The 19288-nt window shown below is 44.2% G+C and overlaps 1 protein-coding gene across 1 annotated transcript; it reads right to left on the minus strand.

Moving 5' to 3' along the window:
* Nucleotides 1-9304: 9304 nt before the first annotated feature.
* On the minus strand, nt 9305-17069 carry LOC138807065 (26S proteasome non-ATPase regulatory subunit 7). The gene is made up of 7 exons (XM_069992654.1): nt 16891-17069; nt 14958-15049; nt 13580-13672; nt 12883-12980; nt 12526-12606; nt 11115-11206; nt 9305-10281 (listed from the first exon to the last, which is right to left on the minus strand). The coding sequence occupies exons 1-7, from the start codon at nt 16962-16964 to the stop codon at nt 9837-9839; spliced, it is 975 nt and encodes a 324-aa protein (XP_069848755.1). The 5' UTR covers nt 16965-17069; the 3' UTR covers nt 9305-9836.
* Nucleotides 17070-19288: the final 2219 nt, after the last annotated feature.

Genomic DNA, 19288 nt, shown 5'->3' on the forward strand with positions numbered 1-19288 from the left:
GGCTGGCCTGGGCAAAGCTAGCATGAGATCCCATCAGACAATAGGGCTGGAGATATGGTTCAAGGGGTAGAATAAGAGGCCTTGATTTGAACCCTTAGTACTGGGGAGGAGGAAATCAGAGCCTGGGGTTCTTTCAAACTTCACTACTAAATTCTTACCTGGTCAACTTCTCTGTTCCAATTATTATAAAGACATAAAATAGAAAAAGAAAAAAAAAAAAAAAGGGGCTGGGAAGGTGGCTCAGTGGTAGAGCGCTTGCCTTGCATGCCTGAGGCCCTGGGTTCGATTCCTCAGCACCACATAAGCAAAAAGAAAAAGAAAAAAAGCCACAAGTGGCGCTGTGGCTCAAGTGGTAGAGCACTGGCCTTGAGCTGAAGAGCTGAGGGACAGTGCCCAGGCCCAGAGTTCAAGCCCCACAACCGGACCCCAAGAAAAATAAATAAAAATAAAAAAATAGAAAAAGAAGGGCTTGTTGAAAATCAAAAGGGATTATTGTGTGGGCCAGAAAGAAAACCCAAAGTGCAAACGAACTGTTGAGCAAGAGAAACACTGTGAGCTGCTGCTCCTGGGCCTCTGCGGTGTGGCCCTATACAGACAGCTAGTGACAAGGTCTGTGTCAGCTCCAACCCGACGAAGACACGGCCAGCTTGCTGCTTCCCCCGTGGTGACAGCAGGCCAGCCAGCAAGCAAAGGCACATTGCCGCCGCTGGGCTTCTGGACGCTGGCTCTGAGCCTAGGGAAGCCAAGACACCAAGCCAAACCAATAGTCCTGGGCCAGCTATTCCTAGGTCATGCCAGGCCGGGGCCCCAGGCTGCCACTGGAAGAATGGGCTCCGGAGTGTAGGAGGAGGCAGCTGAAACCCTTAAAAAGCAACAAGAGGACAGGCGGACAGAGGAACAACTCCATACGTCTGGCTCTGTTTAAGAGGAAGATTCAACTCCTTAATGACCCTTACATTGAGGCCCTAAATGTACGGGGTCTCTGTTTGAGGGCCTCCAGTCACTGTAGAGATAGAATGCTATGATTTGAATGTGCCTCTGAATTAATGTGTTGAACATTGAGTTTTTATAGTATTAGGAGGGGTCAGGGGCCATGGCTCATGCCTGTAATCCTAGCAACTCAGGAGGCTGAGATTGGAAGCCAGCCCAGGCACAAAAGTCCATGAGACTTTTTTTTTGGTCAGTCGTGGGGATTGAACTCTGGGCCTGGGCACTGTCCCTGAGCTCTTCAGCTCAAGGCTAGTGCTCTACCACTTGAGCCAAAGCACCACTTTCAGTTTTCTGGTGGTTAATTGGAGATGAGTCTCATGGACATTCCTGCCTCTGAACTGCCATCTTCAGATCTCAGCTTCCTGAGTAGCTAGGATTATAGGTATGAGCCACCGATGCCCAGCTCATGAGACTCTTATCTACAATAAAGTATTCAGAAAAAGCCAGAAGTGGTACTGTGGCTCAAGTGGTAGAGCACTAGCCTCGAGCACAAAGAGGCTCAGGGACAGTGCCCAGGCCCTGAATTCAAGCCCTAGGATTGGCAAAAATAAAAATAGAGTAGTATTAGGGTTAGATGAGGTGAAAAGGGCAGGGCACTCATGGTGGCATTAATAGTGGGGGTGGGGGAGAGGGAGAAAGAGATTCCAGTCATCACACTTGCTGTTTCGCCATGCAACGCCCTCTGCCACATTATGAGCTGAGAACACCCTCACCAGACACAGAAGTCAGCACCATGCTCTGGAACTTAGCCTCCAGAACACATGCCAAATAAACTTCTTTCTAAATTACCAGTCTCGGGTATTTTATTACAACAGAGAATGGCTGTGATGGTGGTAAGGTGGAGGTGGGCTGGGATGCAGCAGGACTGGATAAGAGATGTGGTTGGTAAGGATGTGGTAGTGTGTGGATGCTGGGGTGGGAGTGGAGGAGGAGATAAAGGGATGGGTGGTAAGATGGGTTTCCTTGGTTTTATTGTCTCTAGGACATGGTGATATTTTACTTTTGTGTTTCCCACTAAGATTATCCTCATCCTAAGGCATTCATTAGGCACCAAAATTTACTAAGAAAACCCTACTAGGGTGTGGAGGGATTAAAAACAAGTAGGGTGAATTTGGCCCAAGTACATTATATACATATATGGAAATAGCATAATGAGTCCCCTTTGCATAATTAAAAACTAAAAAACACAAACCACCCACACATAGCCTATTGCTTATTACCCTTGTGAATTCCTGTTCCTACTTGAAATAGGTGGATTTCTTAGTTGGCCCCCAATGATCACCTCATGGGGCTCTCAGCTTTGTGGCGTAACCCTCTCCCCTTGAGTGTGTGCTAGTTTAATTCTTGTTTCTAACCAAGAAAATATGGCACCCACGAGGCAATGCCATTTCTGTGGTTTAATTGCCAAAGATTGTCAGCTACATTTTGCCAGCTGCCTTCCTATTGTCTTCTTGGCATGAGGAATCAAACTGCTTTGCTGGAGAGACCCACAGGCAAGAGATGAGCTCAGCCCGCTGTGGCCCAGGAGGACCTGAATCCTGCCGAAAGCCTTGTTGAGTTTGGAACTGGATCCTTCCCTTCTGGAACTTTCAGATGTCTAACAGCTCAGTAGCCACACCTGTAGCCTGAAAAGCAGCCCTGAGCCGAGGAAGCCAGGTAAGCTGGGCCTGGGCAACCTTCCCATAGAAACTGGGAGATAACAAATGTGTATTGATTTTTAACTGCTAGGTTGTCTCATAATTTGTTACTCAGCCATAGATAACAAATGCATTATTCTCAAATCAGATTACAGTTTTCCCTTGAGACAGAATCTTACGAGGTAGCCCAGGCTGGCCTGGAACTCCTCCTGTCTCAGTCTCCTGAGTGCTGGGATCATAAGCATGACACCACCATGCCCAACACATGGTTATGGCTTCTAACAAATGAAAGAGAACCTTCCCCACTCCGCGCTTGGGGAAGGAGAGTCCTGGGGAGTGGATGTCTCCCCTGTCCCTTCCCCCTCCTGACATTTCTGCCTGGCCAGGGCCTGGCCCAGCCTGTGACTGCGACTCCCGGCCTCCAATGTCATTAGTGCTTGTCTGGGCCTCCAGCCAAACCCAGTTGGCAAGACAGTCTCTCAAGGACAATTTGGAGGCCATTTCCTGTGTAATTACAGCATGCGTGGCAGGGAAGACAATGCTCTTGCAGCAGTAATTAGTGTGAAGGACTGCCTTTGCATCCCCAGCCTCCCACCGAAGGGAGTGTTTGAGGCTCAGCTCCTGCCTCAGTGGCCTCTTTGTGAGCACCTGGGCTGGCCTGCCATCAGTGTAGAAGCCTTGTTTCTTCTGGGCAGCAGTTCATTCCATTCTTATAGTCATGGTTTGCCAACTGCCTGTAATTGGCTCATACTAGTTAAAATAAGAGGTGGGTGAGAAGTGGCCTGTGCATTTAAGCATTGACTAATACCTGGTCCCTCTCCAAAAGAGCGCCGCCACACTATGGATCGTCTTGGCCATAGAATACAGGAAACCTCTAAGTAGAGACTATACAATAGTGAAGGATGTGGCAAAGTAGGGTGTGGATGAAAGGGCAACCATAGATTAGGGAGTGGGGAAAGCATCTCTAAACAGATGTTTCAGCCTACACACTAGAAAGATAAGAAGGTGCCAGGTGAGTAAAGAGGGAGAGGAAGAGGTCTGAGAGGGAGCTTCCAGGAGGGAGTAGCAGTAGGGGTGATGAGATTGGCCGGTGGGGAGGGGAGGGAGTCTAGCTCTGGGCCCTTGTGAAGAGCTTGGGTTTGACTCTGAGAAGAATGAGAGAGCCTGAACCCTGAAGGGGAGTGACTTGAGGTATGGCCGAACCAGATTCCCCTGAAGGCAGTGTGGTGTGTGGCACATTCAGAACTTGGTGGGCAGCTGGGTAGTCTAGGAGAGGGGATGGATGGCTGCGGGGTCAGGCGCTGGCTTTGACTCGGAGTGGAAAATGGGCAGATGAGCAGGTATGCATTGCTTCTGGAGGTTGATTGACAGGATTTTCCCAGTGGATTGGAAATAGAGCCTGAGGGAGAGAGTAAAATCAAGGGTGAATTCTACATTTTGGGGGTTAAGAAATGTGAAGATGATGGTATTATTCACTAGGTACAAACCAAGGGTCCTACCTGATTGTTTTGAATGGGAGGATTGTTGTTCTAGCCAGCTCAGGAAAAAAAAAAAAGAGTTCTCCACTGATAACTGGACATGATGATACACCCCTGCCATCCTGCCCATGTAAGAGGCTGAGAGTGAGAAGACAGTGGTTCTAGGCTAGCTTGGGTACAGTTGTTCACAATACTGCATTTCAGTCAAAGAAGCTGAGTACAATGGCATGGGCCTGATATCTCAGCTATGGTGGGAAGCAAAAAATAGGAGGACTATGTTCCAGGCCTGTGTAGGAAGTGAGACCATAACCGATACATAAAAGGGCTGGAGACAGACATAGCTCAGTATGAGAGCACTTGCCTAGCAAGCATGAGGCCCTTGAGGTCCTGAGTTCAAAACCTAATGCCATAAAAAACCAAAACCCCTGGCCTGGCATGGTGGCTCACATCTGTAATCCTAGCTACTCAGGAGGCTGAGATCTGAGGATCACGGTTCAAAGCCAGCCCAGGCAGGAAAGTCTGTGAGACTGTCTCCAATTAACCACTAGAAAACCGGAAGTGGTACTGTGGCTTATGTGGTAGAACGCTCACGTTGAGCTGAAGAGCTGAGGGACAGCGCCCAAGCCCAGAGTTCAAGCCCCATGACCAACAACAACAAAAAAACAACAACAAGACCACCACCACCACCACCACCACCACCACCACCACCACCACAAACACTTTCACTCTTAGCTCCCCACAGGGATTCTAATATAGAGATCTGAATTAGAGCCCAGGAACATGCATCTTTAATAATGATCATAGTTAATTCTGATGTTGTTGGTTTCACTCTTTGAATAGTTGATCTAAAATGTTCAATTAAGGGCTTTAAAAAATGGAACTAAATCCAACAACTCCCCCCTCTCTCCATGCCCCTATTCTGGAAGAATCCTCAGGCACAGGATAGGCGTTTATCACCTTCAATGCTCTGCTGCTGTTGATTTTAAAGACCCGAGCCATGTTAACTTTTCTTGAAAAGAGCAGAAGCAAGCAGGTGCAAAGTAGCATCAACTGTCAGGGGCTGGACCTTGGTTTTGGGGTCTTTAACTAATAAGGATAGCGGTCATTGAAGCAGGACTGGTGAAGATGGAGGGGGGAGGGGTTCTTTGCTACTGGCTGGGAGCCAGTTCAGGTTCACAAGAACTAGTTGTTAAACTGCCAGGAATTTAACTGGTGTTTAAACATAACCAGGGATGGGGTCTAACTCAGCTCCAGAACACTTGCCTGGCATTCATGGCATTGAAAAAATAAAGCATAAACTTAACAATTGAAAAAGTTAATGACTTAAAACACATCATATCCTCATTATTTTACCATTTTGTTATTACGTGCTCTTGAGGCTATTGTTTGTATGGGGGAACTACTTTATAATGTTGCAACTGTGCAGGTCCCAACTCCTGGTGTTCACTTGGAATCAAGTGGTGTATTTACACCAGAGACATTGGCAATGGCTGCAAATCCACATACCTAGCTTTTGGAGAACTTCTGATACATGTTCACCAGTACACTCACTGACAATGGTGTATAAGAAATCAGGATCCATGGCTTATACCTGTAATTCTAGCTACTCAAGAAGCTGAGGTCTGAGGATCACAGTTCAAAGCCAGCTTGGGCAGGAAAGTCTGTGAGACTCTTGTCTCTAATTAACCACCAAAAAGGTGGAAGTAGAGCTATGGCTCAAGTGGTAGAACACCAGTCTTGAGCAAAGAAAGCTCATGGACAGTGCCCAAGCTCTGATCAAGCCTCAGGACACACTCTGTCTCTCTGTCTCTCTCTTACACACACACACACACACACACACACACACACAACACACACACACACACACACACACAACACACACACACACACACACACACACACAGGAGAAATGACAGAAGCAGTGAGGATATCAGAGCAGGAGCCATCTAAAGGTCAGATAAAACCCATACATTCATTCTCTGAACAGTAGTTAAGGCAGCTTGACCCAACCTCTTTGAATTCATACACCATCCAAATTCCTTCAAAATCTTACCTAGATGGTTGCAGCTCAAAGTAGAACTGTAAGGAAGCAGTTTTTAGGGGGATCCCATGTCTATGCTAACTGGAACAAAACATTACTCCTGACAAGGGGTTAAGAGCAGTTAGCAGCACCATCTAGTGTTGAAGAACAGATCTCCCCTAAAGAATGATAAAGGAATTTTTTATTTGGGCCCTGGAAACATTGACATTATGGTTTCTTCTTCACTTCTTTCCCGTTTTTTTATATTCCCTCAATTTTTTATATTTTCAGAGTCAATTGTTTGTCTAGTCCAGCAAAAAAAAATAGCTATTAGTTCTGGAAAAGATCTTTGTGTTGGTTCCTTGGCAACAATGGATAATGCCAAGTTGACTGGGTCAGGCCATATGCAAAGGAGTGCTGCATTATGCATGATTTGCTTAGGGAAAGGGTAAATGTTTTCTTATGGGTTACCTATGTCAAATATTCCTCTGACTTCCTAGCTTGTATCGTCCATCCAGTTTGAGTAGATACAGCTTTCTTAGCTATGATGTAGTTTAACCAACATCCCTAAATCAGGGTTTAAAAAAAAAATCATTTTGTAGGAAAGTGGTAGAAGAAAAGACCAGCACTTAGCTTCCTAGTGAATAGTATTGCCCTCTTTTATGAGGGCCAGTGTCAAGCATTTACTAGAAATGAAATAATTGCATGTGTGTGAATTTTCATACTGAAGGGTCCAAAAGTTGGAGTACACTTCTATGTCTCTATGCCCTGTTTGATTTACTTCGCATGTAGCACTCTGGAGAATATGGAAGGCCAACCAATGAGGATGTCCCTTTTGTCACTTTAGGTTTTGATGGTTTGAGCCAAATGAGGAAGTGTTTAATTAATTGGGTTGGCTCCAAGTTCTTACTCCAATCCTGATAGTTTCCATCTTTTTAATAAGTATAACCCATAACCTCAGGGATACTTATGCTGTTTTTGAGGCAGAAAACCAGGAGGGAGTGAATGCCACCATGTGTAAGGTCTGACTGGAGCAGGCTGGATTCTGATGTCAGTGGGAAGGGATTGGGGAATGGAGGGCACACTAAGGTAGAGCTGTGGTGAGATGCAGTCTTGGGATCAGACTTCTTCTAGGATACCTTTTCCAGTGTTTTCAAAAATGTTATTTAGGAAAATTCTCTGGAGATGGTCAGATATATAAACCTAGATATATATTGTCAGATATATAAAAGTTTTAGGTGTAGGCTCTGGGTTTTGCAGCCACACAGTTATTTATATAAGCAAGACTGCATCATCAGCCTACATGCTGATAGCAGCTTCACGTTGGAAAATGAGCCTGACACTAAGGGCTACAGTTTTCTTTTTGCAGTGCTGGGTACCAAGCCCAGGTCTCATTTATTAGACAAGCACTCTACCATGGGGTTGCCCTGCTAGCCCCTTAAATTATTTTTCTCTTGAAATGAAGATTTCATTAAGAAAACAAGTTACTTTTGGCTCCTCTGTGAGTCAAACATTTATCAGAATAAGGCCTGGGCATTCCTGTTTCTTACACTATAAGTATGCAAATCCATTGAACTATTAACAAGCTTAAAAGCTTGTAGCGTTGTGCTATTTCACTAGCCTATGGAAAAACTTTTTTTTGTCAATCATGGAGCTTGAGCTCTGCACCTGGGCGCTGTCCCTCAGCTCTTCAGTTCAAGGCCAGTGCTCTGCCACTTGAGCCACTTGAGCCATGGCACCACTTCTGGCTTTTTCTGCTTATGTGGTGCTGAGGAACCCAGGGCCTCATGCATGCAAGGCAAGGACTCTACCGCAGAGCCACCTTTGCAGCCCTGGAAAAACTTTCAATGTCCAATTCACACTATTAAAGGCAGACCTGAATTTTGTGTGGACTCAACTCAGGAGTGCACTTGTCCCTTATATGAAGGACTCACTCCTTAGGTGACTCTCCACGTTTTCCCTGTCTAATGCCCAGGGACCAGGGCCTCCTATTCTCCCCTATACTTGTGTCTTTCTCATTCCTGGAACCAAGTCCACTGTCTACTTCCTTCTCTCATGTTAGCAGGTTCTAAACATGGCACCTGAATCTCAAAGTCTTCCAACACTCCCATGACTTGGATGTCTTAATGTTTTGAACTATTTCATGTTTCTTCTATCCAGTTAGATGCAACTGTGAAAGATGAAACTTTCTTCTCTAGTTTTCCCTTTCATCTCAGAATCTTAATGAGCCTCAAGGACTTGACATGGGTGTTTAAGAGTAAGTTTACTTTTCCATTTTAGCCCTTTGGCAAGCATGGGCAATGTAAATAGATGTTTCTGACCATTTCCAGGCACTATAATTTTATGATAAGGTTTTGGAGATTTAACTGACTTACCTTTTGTGCTATTTTATATATTCTTAAATTTCCCATCATCCATACCATGCACTTGAGACCACCTAAAGCTTCAGCTGCTCAAGAAAGAAAAGGAACATACAGGTGACTACTCTATCAAATGATGAAGTAACTTATTTTCTTGTCCCAGTAGGAGACCTGGGTATACCTAGGTATATCTAGTAACATTCTAGGTAGTGCAAATGAGTTTTTCTGTTTTGGGGACTTCAGAGATGTCCTACTTCAACCTACCACTTCATAATGAGGAATCTGAGACACAAACTAGGCCCCTGGTTTTAGGGGATGGGTGCCAGGAGTGCTTCTCTTTCCTAAAAGATATCAAGTCAAATAGAATTCAAGGCAGGACAAATGGTGGTGGTTCATACCTGTCATCCTACTCAGGAGATTGGGAGGATCAAAGTCAAGGCTGGCCCAGGCAAAAGGCCAAACCTTCCTCTTAACATATAAAAACCCAGGTACAATGGCACCTGCCTGTCATCCTAGCTATGTGCAAAGTATAAATAGGAGGATTGTGGTCCAGACTGGCCTGACTACAATATAAGACCTTGTTGGGAAAAAAAAACCTAAAGTAGTGAAGGCTGGGATTGTGGCTCAAGTGGTAGAGGATCTACTCTGAAAACACAAGGCCCTGAGTTTGTATCCAGATCTGCCAAAACAAAAAAAAGTAACAAAATGAAGAAAATCAAATGAAAGAATGTAAGGCAGTTCCAATGGAAGATCTGTCTTCTTGCTATAACAAAGAACACATCACCATTCTCAAAAGTCAAAAACTACTAGAACACAGACTTAAAAACCAAGCCATTTAATTGTGTCTTTGAAGGTAAACAATGTAAGGAGCTAGATCCCAAGCCCTGAGAATGCAAGAGCTACGTTGTGGGTCCAAAACATCGCGTGCTGTTCTGAAGCTGAAGGTTCAGAAGGGCCAGATCTCAAGGGGTCAGGAGGCAGGGAGCATATGGGATCAAGGCATCCCTTTTAGCAATTTTGTCAACCACCAGAAACAGACCCCATGAATCTCTTAAAATGGGAACAAATTCAACTCCTGGTTTTATGGACAAAAGAATGAAGAGTACAAAGTGATACGCTGAGTTCTCTTTGCTTTTCTCATACAATCAAGACGCCTGAGCTGAAGCTGTGGTTTGGGTTCCCGATCAGTTCGTGTCCATTCACTCCCAAGGAATGCCACATGAAGTGACTGTGATAGAGAGCTCTCACCAAGACAGCTTTAACAAGCACTGAAAGTGAAAAAGAACCCTCTAGTGGCACACTGACTTAGTTTATAAGATTTTAATTCACACATTAAAAAAAGCTACAAGTTTTACTTTTTCTCCTTTTTCTCGTCTTTCTTTCCATCACCCTTCTCCTTGTCTTTTTCCTTGTCTTTGTCATCTTTCCTCTCCTTTTTGCTCTCCTCCTTCTCCTGCCCTTCCTTCTTCTCCGCGTCACGGTTGGCGATCTTGTTGTTGATGAGGTTATGCAGAGCAACCACAGAGCGGATCAGCGAGGCCAAGTACACCACCACCATCTGGTCATTGGTCTTCAAGTAGAAGGCCTTGACAAACTCCTGCAGGCTGACGTCCGGCAGCAGGTTGAAGACGTCCTGCAGCTGGTATATGATCTGGTGGTTGATGGGCAGCTTGCCTGTGGCTACTTTCTCCAGGTAGCTCCTGATATCCAGAAGCTTGGAGTTCAGTCCCTTCAAACCATGGACCTGGTTTGTGATCCGCTGTGACAGAGTGCCCACGGTGGTGTCCTTGATGTCTCTGGATAAGCCACAGAAAGGCAGGAAAGAGCATCAGGCTACGCATCCCCACGAAGGGCCTCACATTCTAAGCAAACACCCAGCTTGGCAGAGGAGGGGTAAATTTTCAAAAGAAAAAAAAATGTTACTTCACTTTGTCTAGAGTCAAACATAGCTTTTACTTCCTTCACTGTTCCATGAAGGATGATGGCATGTTTTGGGAAGAAACTGCTTGATAAAAACTGACTTTTTCAGAACTGAACTGGAGCTCAGTGGTATGTCTTGCTCAGTATATGCAAGGACCTGGCTTTGATTCTTGACAGTGCAAAAAAGAAGAAAACATCCCCCAAACAAACAAACAAACAAAAAAACCCCACACAACCACTACCTATGAATTTTTCAAATGAGGATTACATGAAGGTGTTTGAACACCATCCCAAGATGAAGATCCCTTCTGTAAGTAGGCTCTGGTCACTGGAAAGACAGCCAGTGGAGAGCGAAGACCGGAATCTCACACACCTGTTCCCAACAGTCAATGTTTGGTTTCTGGATAAGATGTACTATCTGCAATGTCACATATTCTGACTCAAGATATTTAGAGATGAACTAATAAGACCACTCCAACTTAGAGATAGGAAAACTAAAGGGCTAAGCAGGCAGCACATAACTATAACCCTAGTACCCAGTGCTTAGGAGGCTAAGCAGGAGAACAGAGTTCAAGTTCAGCATGGGTTGCATTAGTAAGATCTTGTCTGAAACAAGATCAAAATGGGAGAATCATTACTTCATGGCCAGAACCAGCAGCTGATTCTGGCTTTCCAATAAAAAAATTCAGATGTTGTACAAGGGTCTCACCTTAGCAAGTGTTCCACTCCAACTTCCTCTGCTTCCTCTGCTCCAATCTCACTGGTCACGTGCTCAAATGTTTTTGAGGTTGGCGTTCCATCCTGGGAGAAGACACTTATAGTTACTCACTTTCAATAAACAAACTGTTCTTTTCGTACCCTCAATCTTTTGCTTTCAGTCATCTCATTTTATGAGTGTCTCATTTGAGATCTGCATGGCAGTGGGGGGTCAGTTTAGCCTGGAAAGTTCAGTCTTCAAAGGATACTCACTGATACAGTCTGTCTAGACATGACTGTTAGCACTGACCTCTAAATTGTTTCTGTGAAAAGCCTGCAATCTGAGTAGCTGGTGGTCTGCCTTAGTGATCTGTTGGGGAATGATCTGGATCTCTGGACAGCTTAATGATGTTTTGATGGGAGTGGAGAGCACTGTTCTTAAGCCTAGAGCCAGAGGCTGCACATCTCCTGTAAAGGTGGTACAAAAGTCTGTGAGGGGTTCAGTGGCCAGACTGCTGGGAGGGGGAGGCCCAGAAGGTGCTGTGATTTGTTCAGAATGAGAGAACACCATCGGTGTTAAGGGCATGTGATAAGGGAGCTGAGGGGCCTTGGGCAAGTCATTCAGCGATGTGATGTGATGTGCTATACAAGTCAGCTCTTATCTTTCTCAGGATGGTGTCAATCATCTACCAGGCACCCCTCACCCTCCTGCTTTGGACACAAGGATGGTGTGAGCCTTGCAGTCTTTAGGAATTCATGGAAAGCTCTGCCCAGCCATGTGCTCTTTTCATCCTCTACTGAAATCCTTGCTTCTTAGGTGAGAGTAGCTCCAAATTCCTTTTCTAAAGAGGCAGCACTAAAAATTAACTTAAAAAAAAAAGCCAACAACCTCTCAGAGATAAAAGCCTGATTGTAACTAGGCAATCCATTTGGCTACAATCCTCCCCCCTCCAACCCCCAAGAAAAAACAGAAGGCTAGGGCTTAGTGTAAGAACATTGGCAGGAAGGTACTCTTTAATATCCTTTTCCAAATTTTACAACACATTAAGGATAAATACCATATATCTAAATCCAAAAGCAGACTGCAATCCATCCCTCAACTCTTTGGATTTTGCCATCTGGGTCTTGGCAGCTCTGACTAACTGTAGGAAAGAATTTAAAACCTTAAAGAAGAAGAGAATACTGACAAAGAATAGGCTCAACAAGAATGGAGATCCTATTAGATGAGGAATAATGCCCCAAACTCTCTAACTGGGCATCTTGGATTTCTCTTATCGTCTGTTATTTCTAAAGTTGGACAATAAAAAATTCAAGATCAAAACTGGCAGCAGAAATCAATGTCCTCTTTGTTACAGACAAAGGATTTGTCGACTTGAAAATAAGAAACTCCCCACTAAACCTGCATGCACAGAAAGATAACTTACATCATGAACCTCTTCCACTGATATATACGCTTCAGTGGGCAGCCCCAGGTCCTTTGGTTTCACATCAATAATGACCAATACCTGGCAGAGAAACACAGCTTAGCAAATATCACACTGGAATTAACGGATCATGTCAGCCTTTTTCCTGACTGCTGAAATTATTTCATTCATTCAGTTAGACAAGCCATAAAATGAGTTTATATTTCAAATGAGCCTGTCATTTGTTGTGGTATATAGTGTGGTTAAACAGAAGAAATCAGGAGAGCTCAAATTTATTACAAAGCCATGGAAGGATTTCCTATCCAAATCGTTTCTAGGATTCTCTTATTTGAGTTAGTGGGCAAAGAGAGTACTTACTGAGTTAGGGCAGTATCTTTTCATGAGTTCATTGATGGCAATGTCATTCTTGTGTAGTTTAGGGCCTGTGTGGTACCACCCAACTATTCTTTCTCTGGCTGGGAAGAAGAAAAAAACTTTAGTAGGCTTAAATCAGTTCATGAAGATTGATAGCAGCAGCTCAAGAAGGAGAAGGACATCAGCATTTTTGAAAATCCCTTGACTTATGCTACTGTGAAACCGAAAACTCAAACAATTCTTGGAAAACAAGCAGTGTGTCATCTGGAGACACGAATACCCCAAATTAGTTTAGTGTACCGGTCATATGTCAAACAACCAGAGAACAATCCCAAGGCCATATAAGAGTAACTGAAAGTTCACATCATATACATGGCAGCTGTAAGTGTTGTGGGACTAACTATATACAAAGCAATGTAGTTGCTGTAATGAAATAAAATCCAAGTGATATATCTCTTGCTCAAGTTTGAGGGGCAGGTAGATTTTATTAGCGAATGTTTTGTTCTTCTGCTGCAGTCAGAGGACTAGCTCTACCCTCAAACTAGGTGGTCTACCTGGCTTGTAAGCCAGCATTCTAGTTTCTTATTTATTTTTAACTCATTCCTTTACCACTTACTTAAGGTCACTTGGCCTTAAACAAAAAAGAAACAGACATATAATTCAATATCCTGCCATCACACTACAGAAAGTCAAGACTTACCATTGACCTTCTTAAACATTCCATACATGTTTTCCAAATAATCATGGTCTAAAAACCAGACAGAATCATCTTTGTCATCTTCATCAAAAGGGACTAAGAAAAAAAGAAACATTAAAGCACAGCCGTCAGAAGGGTAGATTCCCTAGGCCAAATCTAACTCACTTTTTTGTTTTATTTGTCCAACATAGCACATATATATTTAACATTTTTTATTGAGATTACATATATTACATACATATATTACAGTATTGTAGAATAGTGATACTTAAAGTCACAAATACACTTTTAACCTTCACAAGGCAAGTTGTTATTATCATGGTCTATCAAGCTTGTGAATTCTATGAGCTTTGACAATACAACTATTTCTTCTACATCAGGTGGTATTTATATTTCTTTCCTTTTGCTTAATGGAAGCACTTCCTCTTTCCCTCTCATCCCTCCCTTCCACCACTGCTTTTGAGTTGCTTAGTTCATTTTCATCTATGTCCAGTGCAGCTGATAGGCCCCTCTGTTGTACAACATAGTATATTTTTTAGTTGCCCTCATTTAAAAAAATGAGAATTTGGGCTGGGAAGGTGGCTCAGTAGTAGAGCGCTTGCCTTGCATGCCTGAGGCCCTGGGTTCGATTCCTCAGCACCACATAAGCAAAAAGAAAAAAGCCGGAAGTGGTGCTGTAGCTCAAGTGGTAGAGTGCTAGCCTTGAGCTGAAGAGCTGAGGGACAGCGCCCAGGCCCAGAGTTCAGGCCCCATGACTGGATCCAAAAAAAAAAAGAGAATTTATATTAAAGTTCCAGATTTCCAGCTTTTCTATAAACTGGCCACATGCTTTTCATCTTCTAAACACCCCATCACTTTCTAATATCTTCCATTAGATGATCACTCTGCTGGCCAATTCTTTTTGACAGTGGGATTCATGATCTCTAATCAGGTCATGCCAGCAATTCTTTATTTCTTTTTTCTTGTTGCAACTTTGATCATGAACACAATACATGGATCTAAAAGTAAAGTTCTTGCAACAATTCATGATTCAAATTGTAAGACTAAAGATTTCCAATAGCCACGGTTGAAAGTTTAAGGTGCTGACAAGCCTAAAACATGGCCCTACTTGTTTTTTGTCACTGTCTGCAGTGCACCAGCATTCCAACAGAAGAGAAGAAAATCAACAATGTAGACCATACAGCCTAACTATAATGTTTACCTAGTGATAACCAAAAGTAAACTCAAAGGAGACTTTATGGGGTACAGGACATTTCTCTCTTATCCATTTCTCCCTAATTTAACCCAGTTATACTAAAAAGAAATCCTTGTTACAATTTTCAAGGAAAAGAAAGAAAAAGAAGGTAATAGTGCTTAGATAAATGTAAAGGTTGCTTTTTACCTGCAAAACTGTTGGATACATCAAGGATTTTCTTTTGCCAAGATCCCAAAAGCACACCAACAACCCGCTTCTGGTTTCCAACCTTGCCGATTCTAAGTGAGGAAACAGGCGGATCAGTCTGCATAGTGGATCTAACCATTAGATACTTGGTGGCAGATTATCAACAGTTGAACAATTTACCCTGGAATAAATCAGCCTAAATAAATGTAATAGGGCTAGGGTAGGACTGGCTACCTAACCTACCTACCCCAACCCTATTACACATGAGGAGTGATTCGCGTACTTTGTACTACTGCACACTAGCAATTTTTATTTACCATTGGCTGCAAAGTAATACATGCTTAGAAAAAAGTGACTTAATTTTTTTCTTTGCAGCTTTCCCATCTCTACACTTTCTTCCTATCCCCAGATCTTTTTGGGGCCAAAGCTGCTAGAGTGGTCTCAGTTTTTATGGTATGCCTTCCATGTTGCCAATTCTTTTGTGGAACATCTGCTCCATATCGACAAGTGCCAGTACATGCACCTTATCAGGCACAAGGTAGAAGGGAGTTGACAGGGAGGCTGGATGAATGAGAATCAGGATGATGAGCTCCAATTCAAACCTCCTCCTCAGTGATTTCTTTCTAGAGAGCAATAGTGAATCACCCTTCTTGTCACCCATCTTCAGGAAATCACCTTAAGCAAATAATAAGACACAGAAATGCAGTTCTCTGCTAAGAACAAACAAAAGCCAGCATAAAATGCAACCACAATTCCTTAACTAGCCTCTAGTCTTCACACTGGTTTTAACTGAAACATTTTTTTTTAAAGGCACATATCTTAGCAAGTCTATCAACTGTTCACTAAATCTGGGGTTTGGAACAAAATCAAGGATTTTGTATTCTTCATGGTTACTATTTTTCTTTGAAATTAACTGCAAACACTTCTAACACTGAGTTTCCCTATATCTCCACTTATTAAAAGCCTACACTTATGTGACACCGCAGCTGGCAGCATCTGCTTGGGCTATGCCCCATCAGAACCCCTAGAATCCCATGGGTTCTACTAATTACTGTACAGTGGAAAAGCCCACATATCCTGCTGAACGGCGGAACTGGAGACCACAAACCTCACTCTTGTTTGTTTCTGGTTGCACTAAGTAAGGTTCAGGAGAATTGGGGGGAGTGTGTGTGTGTGGGGGACAGGCAATAGGCAGCCACGACTTTACAGCAGGTAATTTTACTTTTTTTTTTTTTTTAACATACGAGATCTTTACATGTTCATTCAAGTAAAATTATCTTGTGAAACTTCGGAACACGTGCAACAGGTCTAGCTGGATGAACAGCTTCCAAGAGGGGAGGAAAAAAAAAAAAAACAACCCCACCACTAACAAAAACAAGAAACAACAAACAAAAGCTCACCCACCGGGCGCTCTGTGGGATGTTCTCCCACCGGATTCAGTAACGCCCAGAACTGACACACCTCGTCTATACGTTTTCAGGATAGCATCAGACCCGATTCCCACGAAGACATTTTATGAATGGAAACCGCCCTTGTTCCTCCCCATTCCAGGAGGCCCAGAATCTCGGTGACAGCTTTCTCCCGGCGGGCCACCTGAGCGCCAGGCGGAAGTGCCGGGTCTTTGCTGGTGAAAAGAGGCGGGTGGCAGGAGCCTGGGACGTGTGTGTGCGTGCGTGTGTGTATGTGTGTGCGTGTGTGTGCGTGCGTGTGTGTGTGCGTGCGGTCAGAGTCAATTGGAATCTGCTCGCCGCCATCGCCCGCCATCGCCCGGAGTTCCGCACACCAGCCGGCAGCCCCGGGCTCCGGAGCGCAGGCTGGGCCGGTCGCCGGCTCCCGCAGCCGAGGGCCGCCGCGCCGGTGCCCGTCCCCAGCGCGCCGGTGACTCAGCAGCCCCAGCGCCCGGACGCTAGGCCGTCCCTCGCCGCCCGCTCACCGGTTGAAATGATCCACCACACTGAGCAGCACCAGGGGGTGGACCACCACCTTCTGCACCGCCAACTCCGGCATCGCGACAAACCCCGCCCGCCAGGCCTGGCTCTTGGCGACCCGCAACACCAACGGCGGGAGCGACCGCGACAACCGGCGGAACCTCCGGGCCTAGCTCCTCCTCTTCCGGTCCGGTGGTCGCTGCGCAGCCTTTTTCCGCTCCCAGAGTGCTTCGCGTGGCGCGCCCACAGTGTCGCCGGGGCCGCCATGTTGTGGAAGGGAGAGGGCTGAGGAGAGGCGGGGCCGCCTTGGATTTCGCGCCTGGAGGTGGCTTCTCTGGACTTCAGAGCTGACGATGAAGCTGGACCTGGTATTGGACCTGCCATGGCTTTTCACCCCAGTTCCTTCTTAGCTCACAGTTCTTCCCCCTCAGAAAACAAACAGACCTCAAAACCACCATGCTGAAAAACATAAATAGCAGTTCCTTAGATTTCCACAAAACTTAACAGAATTTCTTGGAGGAACTCATGCCAAACCACACTTTTGATGCAAATGCAGACAATTTATCTCATCTTTCATCATCGTCATCATCATCATTATCATCATCATCATCATCATTATTATTATACTTTTTGCTGGTCCTGGGGCTTGAACTCAGGGCCTGGACACTGAGTTTTGTCCTCAAGGCTAGTGCTCTACCAGTTGAGCCACAGCGCCACTTCCAGCTTTTGTGGTGGTTACTGCCCGGGCTGGCTTTGAACCTATATCCTCAGATCTCAGCCTCCTGAGTAGCTATGATTACAGGCATAAGACAAACACTGGTGCCCAGTTTAATCTCATTATTTTTATTGTTGGGAATTTCTCCCCAATCTTTATAGGTTTCCACTGTCTTTATTTTACTTAACTTTTTATCTTACTTAACAGGACTAGCAGAAAGCAGTTGGTGTCAGGCCACAGACGTTCATTTTCAAATAAAATCTTACAATGAGGGTTGGAGAACCTAATGTCACTAAGCTAGATCTACAGCCCAAATTTGGCCCTCTTTATAAGTTCTTCATAAAGGCCCAGTTACTTCATTATAATTCCCAATTTGCTTTAAGCCTAAAAGGCTGTGTTGTGTGTAAAAACTGTCCCAACATGTTTCTAAAATGCATTAGGTTTCCCACTGTTTATAAGATACTCATCTTTTCTGATGGATATTTATTTAAAAACATGTCTTCTCTTTTACTGTTAAGTTTTCTTAATGTGGTTTGAGTAATGAAAGTCCTGGCTAAACTATGAGTGCTTAAATTAATTATGGTAAACTAGATACCCTGCTTGTGCTCTGGCTCTCCCAAACAAGGGGTCCATATTTTCAGGGTTATATCTACAATGGGTTCACTACAGATAAAAATCCTTGTTAAGAAGCTCTGTGGAGGGCTGGGAAGGTGGCTCAGTGGTAGAGTGCTTGCCTTGTATGCATGAGGCCCTGGGTTCGATTCCTCAGCACCACATAAACAAAAAAAGCCGGAAGTGGTGTTACGGCTCAAGTGGTAGAGCGCTAGACTTGAGCTGAAGAGCTGAGGGACAGCACCCAGGCCCCATGACCAACATTAAAAAAAATTGAAGCTCCATGGATTTCTTGCTGAGAAAGATGCAAACAACAAAGTGTTAGCAGGATGACAAATAAAATGATGACTAGATGGTGCACACCTAATCTAAATGCAGCAGGTACCTATGTGGCAGAGTTGTTGGGTGCTGGAAAGAAATCCCAGTAGACAGATTCATGGTAGCCGGTGTCTTCTTAATCTGCAAACTGTTACACAGAGGCAAGCATGAGTCTATACAACTCAAAATTATTGGAAGATACTCTTCAATAAACAGTGTATTCTATAAACAATATATCTTGAATGTCACTCAGTATTCACCTAATATGTGTATATGGATACTATGTACTACTGTTTTAATTGCTGAGTGAGAAATAAGCTTTTGTTGTTGGGTCTGAGCTCAAGAGATCTCACCTCCATGTCTGAAGAATGACTAAGTTACTTTCACTCTGAATCTTAGCCTCCTTTTAGTGTGTTTAGGGAGCTTCTGATATTCTTTCTGGTTCCTAACCAACTACATTCATTACAAGTATTCTTTCTACTTTGGGGAGTATTACTTAGGGATTTCCTCATTCCTTTTAATATTGCTATTTGACTATAGGTGACAGCTACTATTATGACAACAGAATTTTTAAATTAAGAAAATTTCTCAGGTCTGGGAAGGTGGCTCAGTGGTAGAGTGCTTACTTTGTGTGCATGAGGCCCTAGGTTCAATTCCTCGGCACCACATAAGCAGAAAAAGCTGGCAGTAGTGCTGTGGCTCAAGTTGGTAGAGTGCTAGCCTTGAGCTGAAGAGCTGAGGGACAGCACCCAGGCCCA

Source organism: Dipodomys merriami, unplaced genomic scaffold, assembly GCF_024711535.1.
Source record: "Dipodomys merriami isolate MVZ:Mamm:240054 unplaced genomic scaffold, mDipMer1.0.p SCAF_41, whole genome shotgun sequence".
Lineage (NCBI taxonomy): Eukaryota > Metazoa > Chordata > Mammalia > Rodentia > Heteromyidae > Dipodomys > Dipodomys merriami.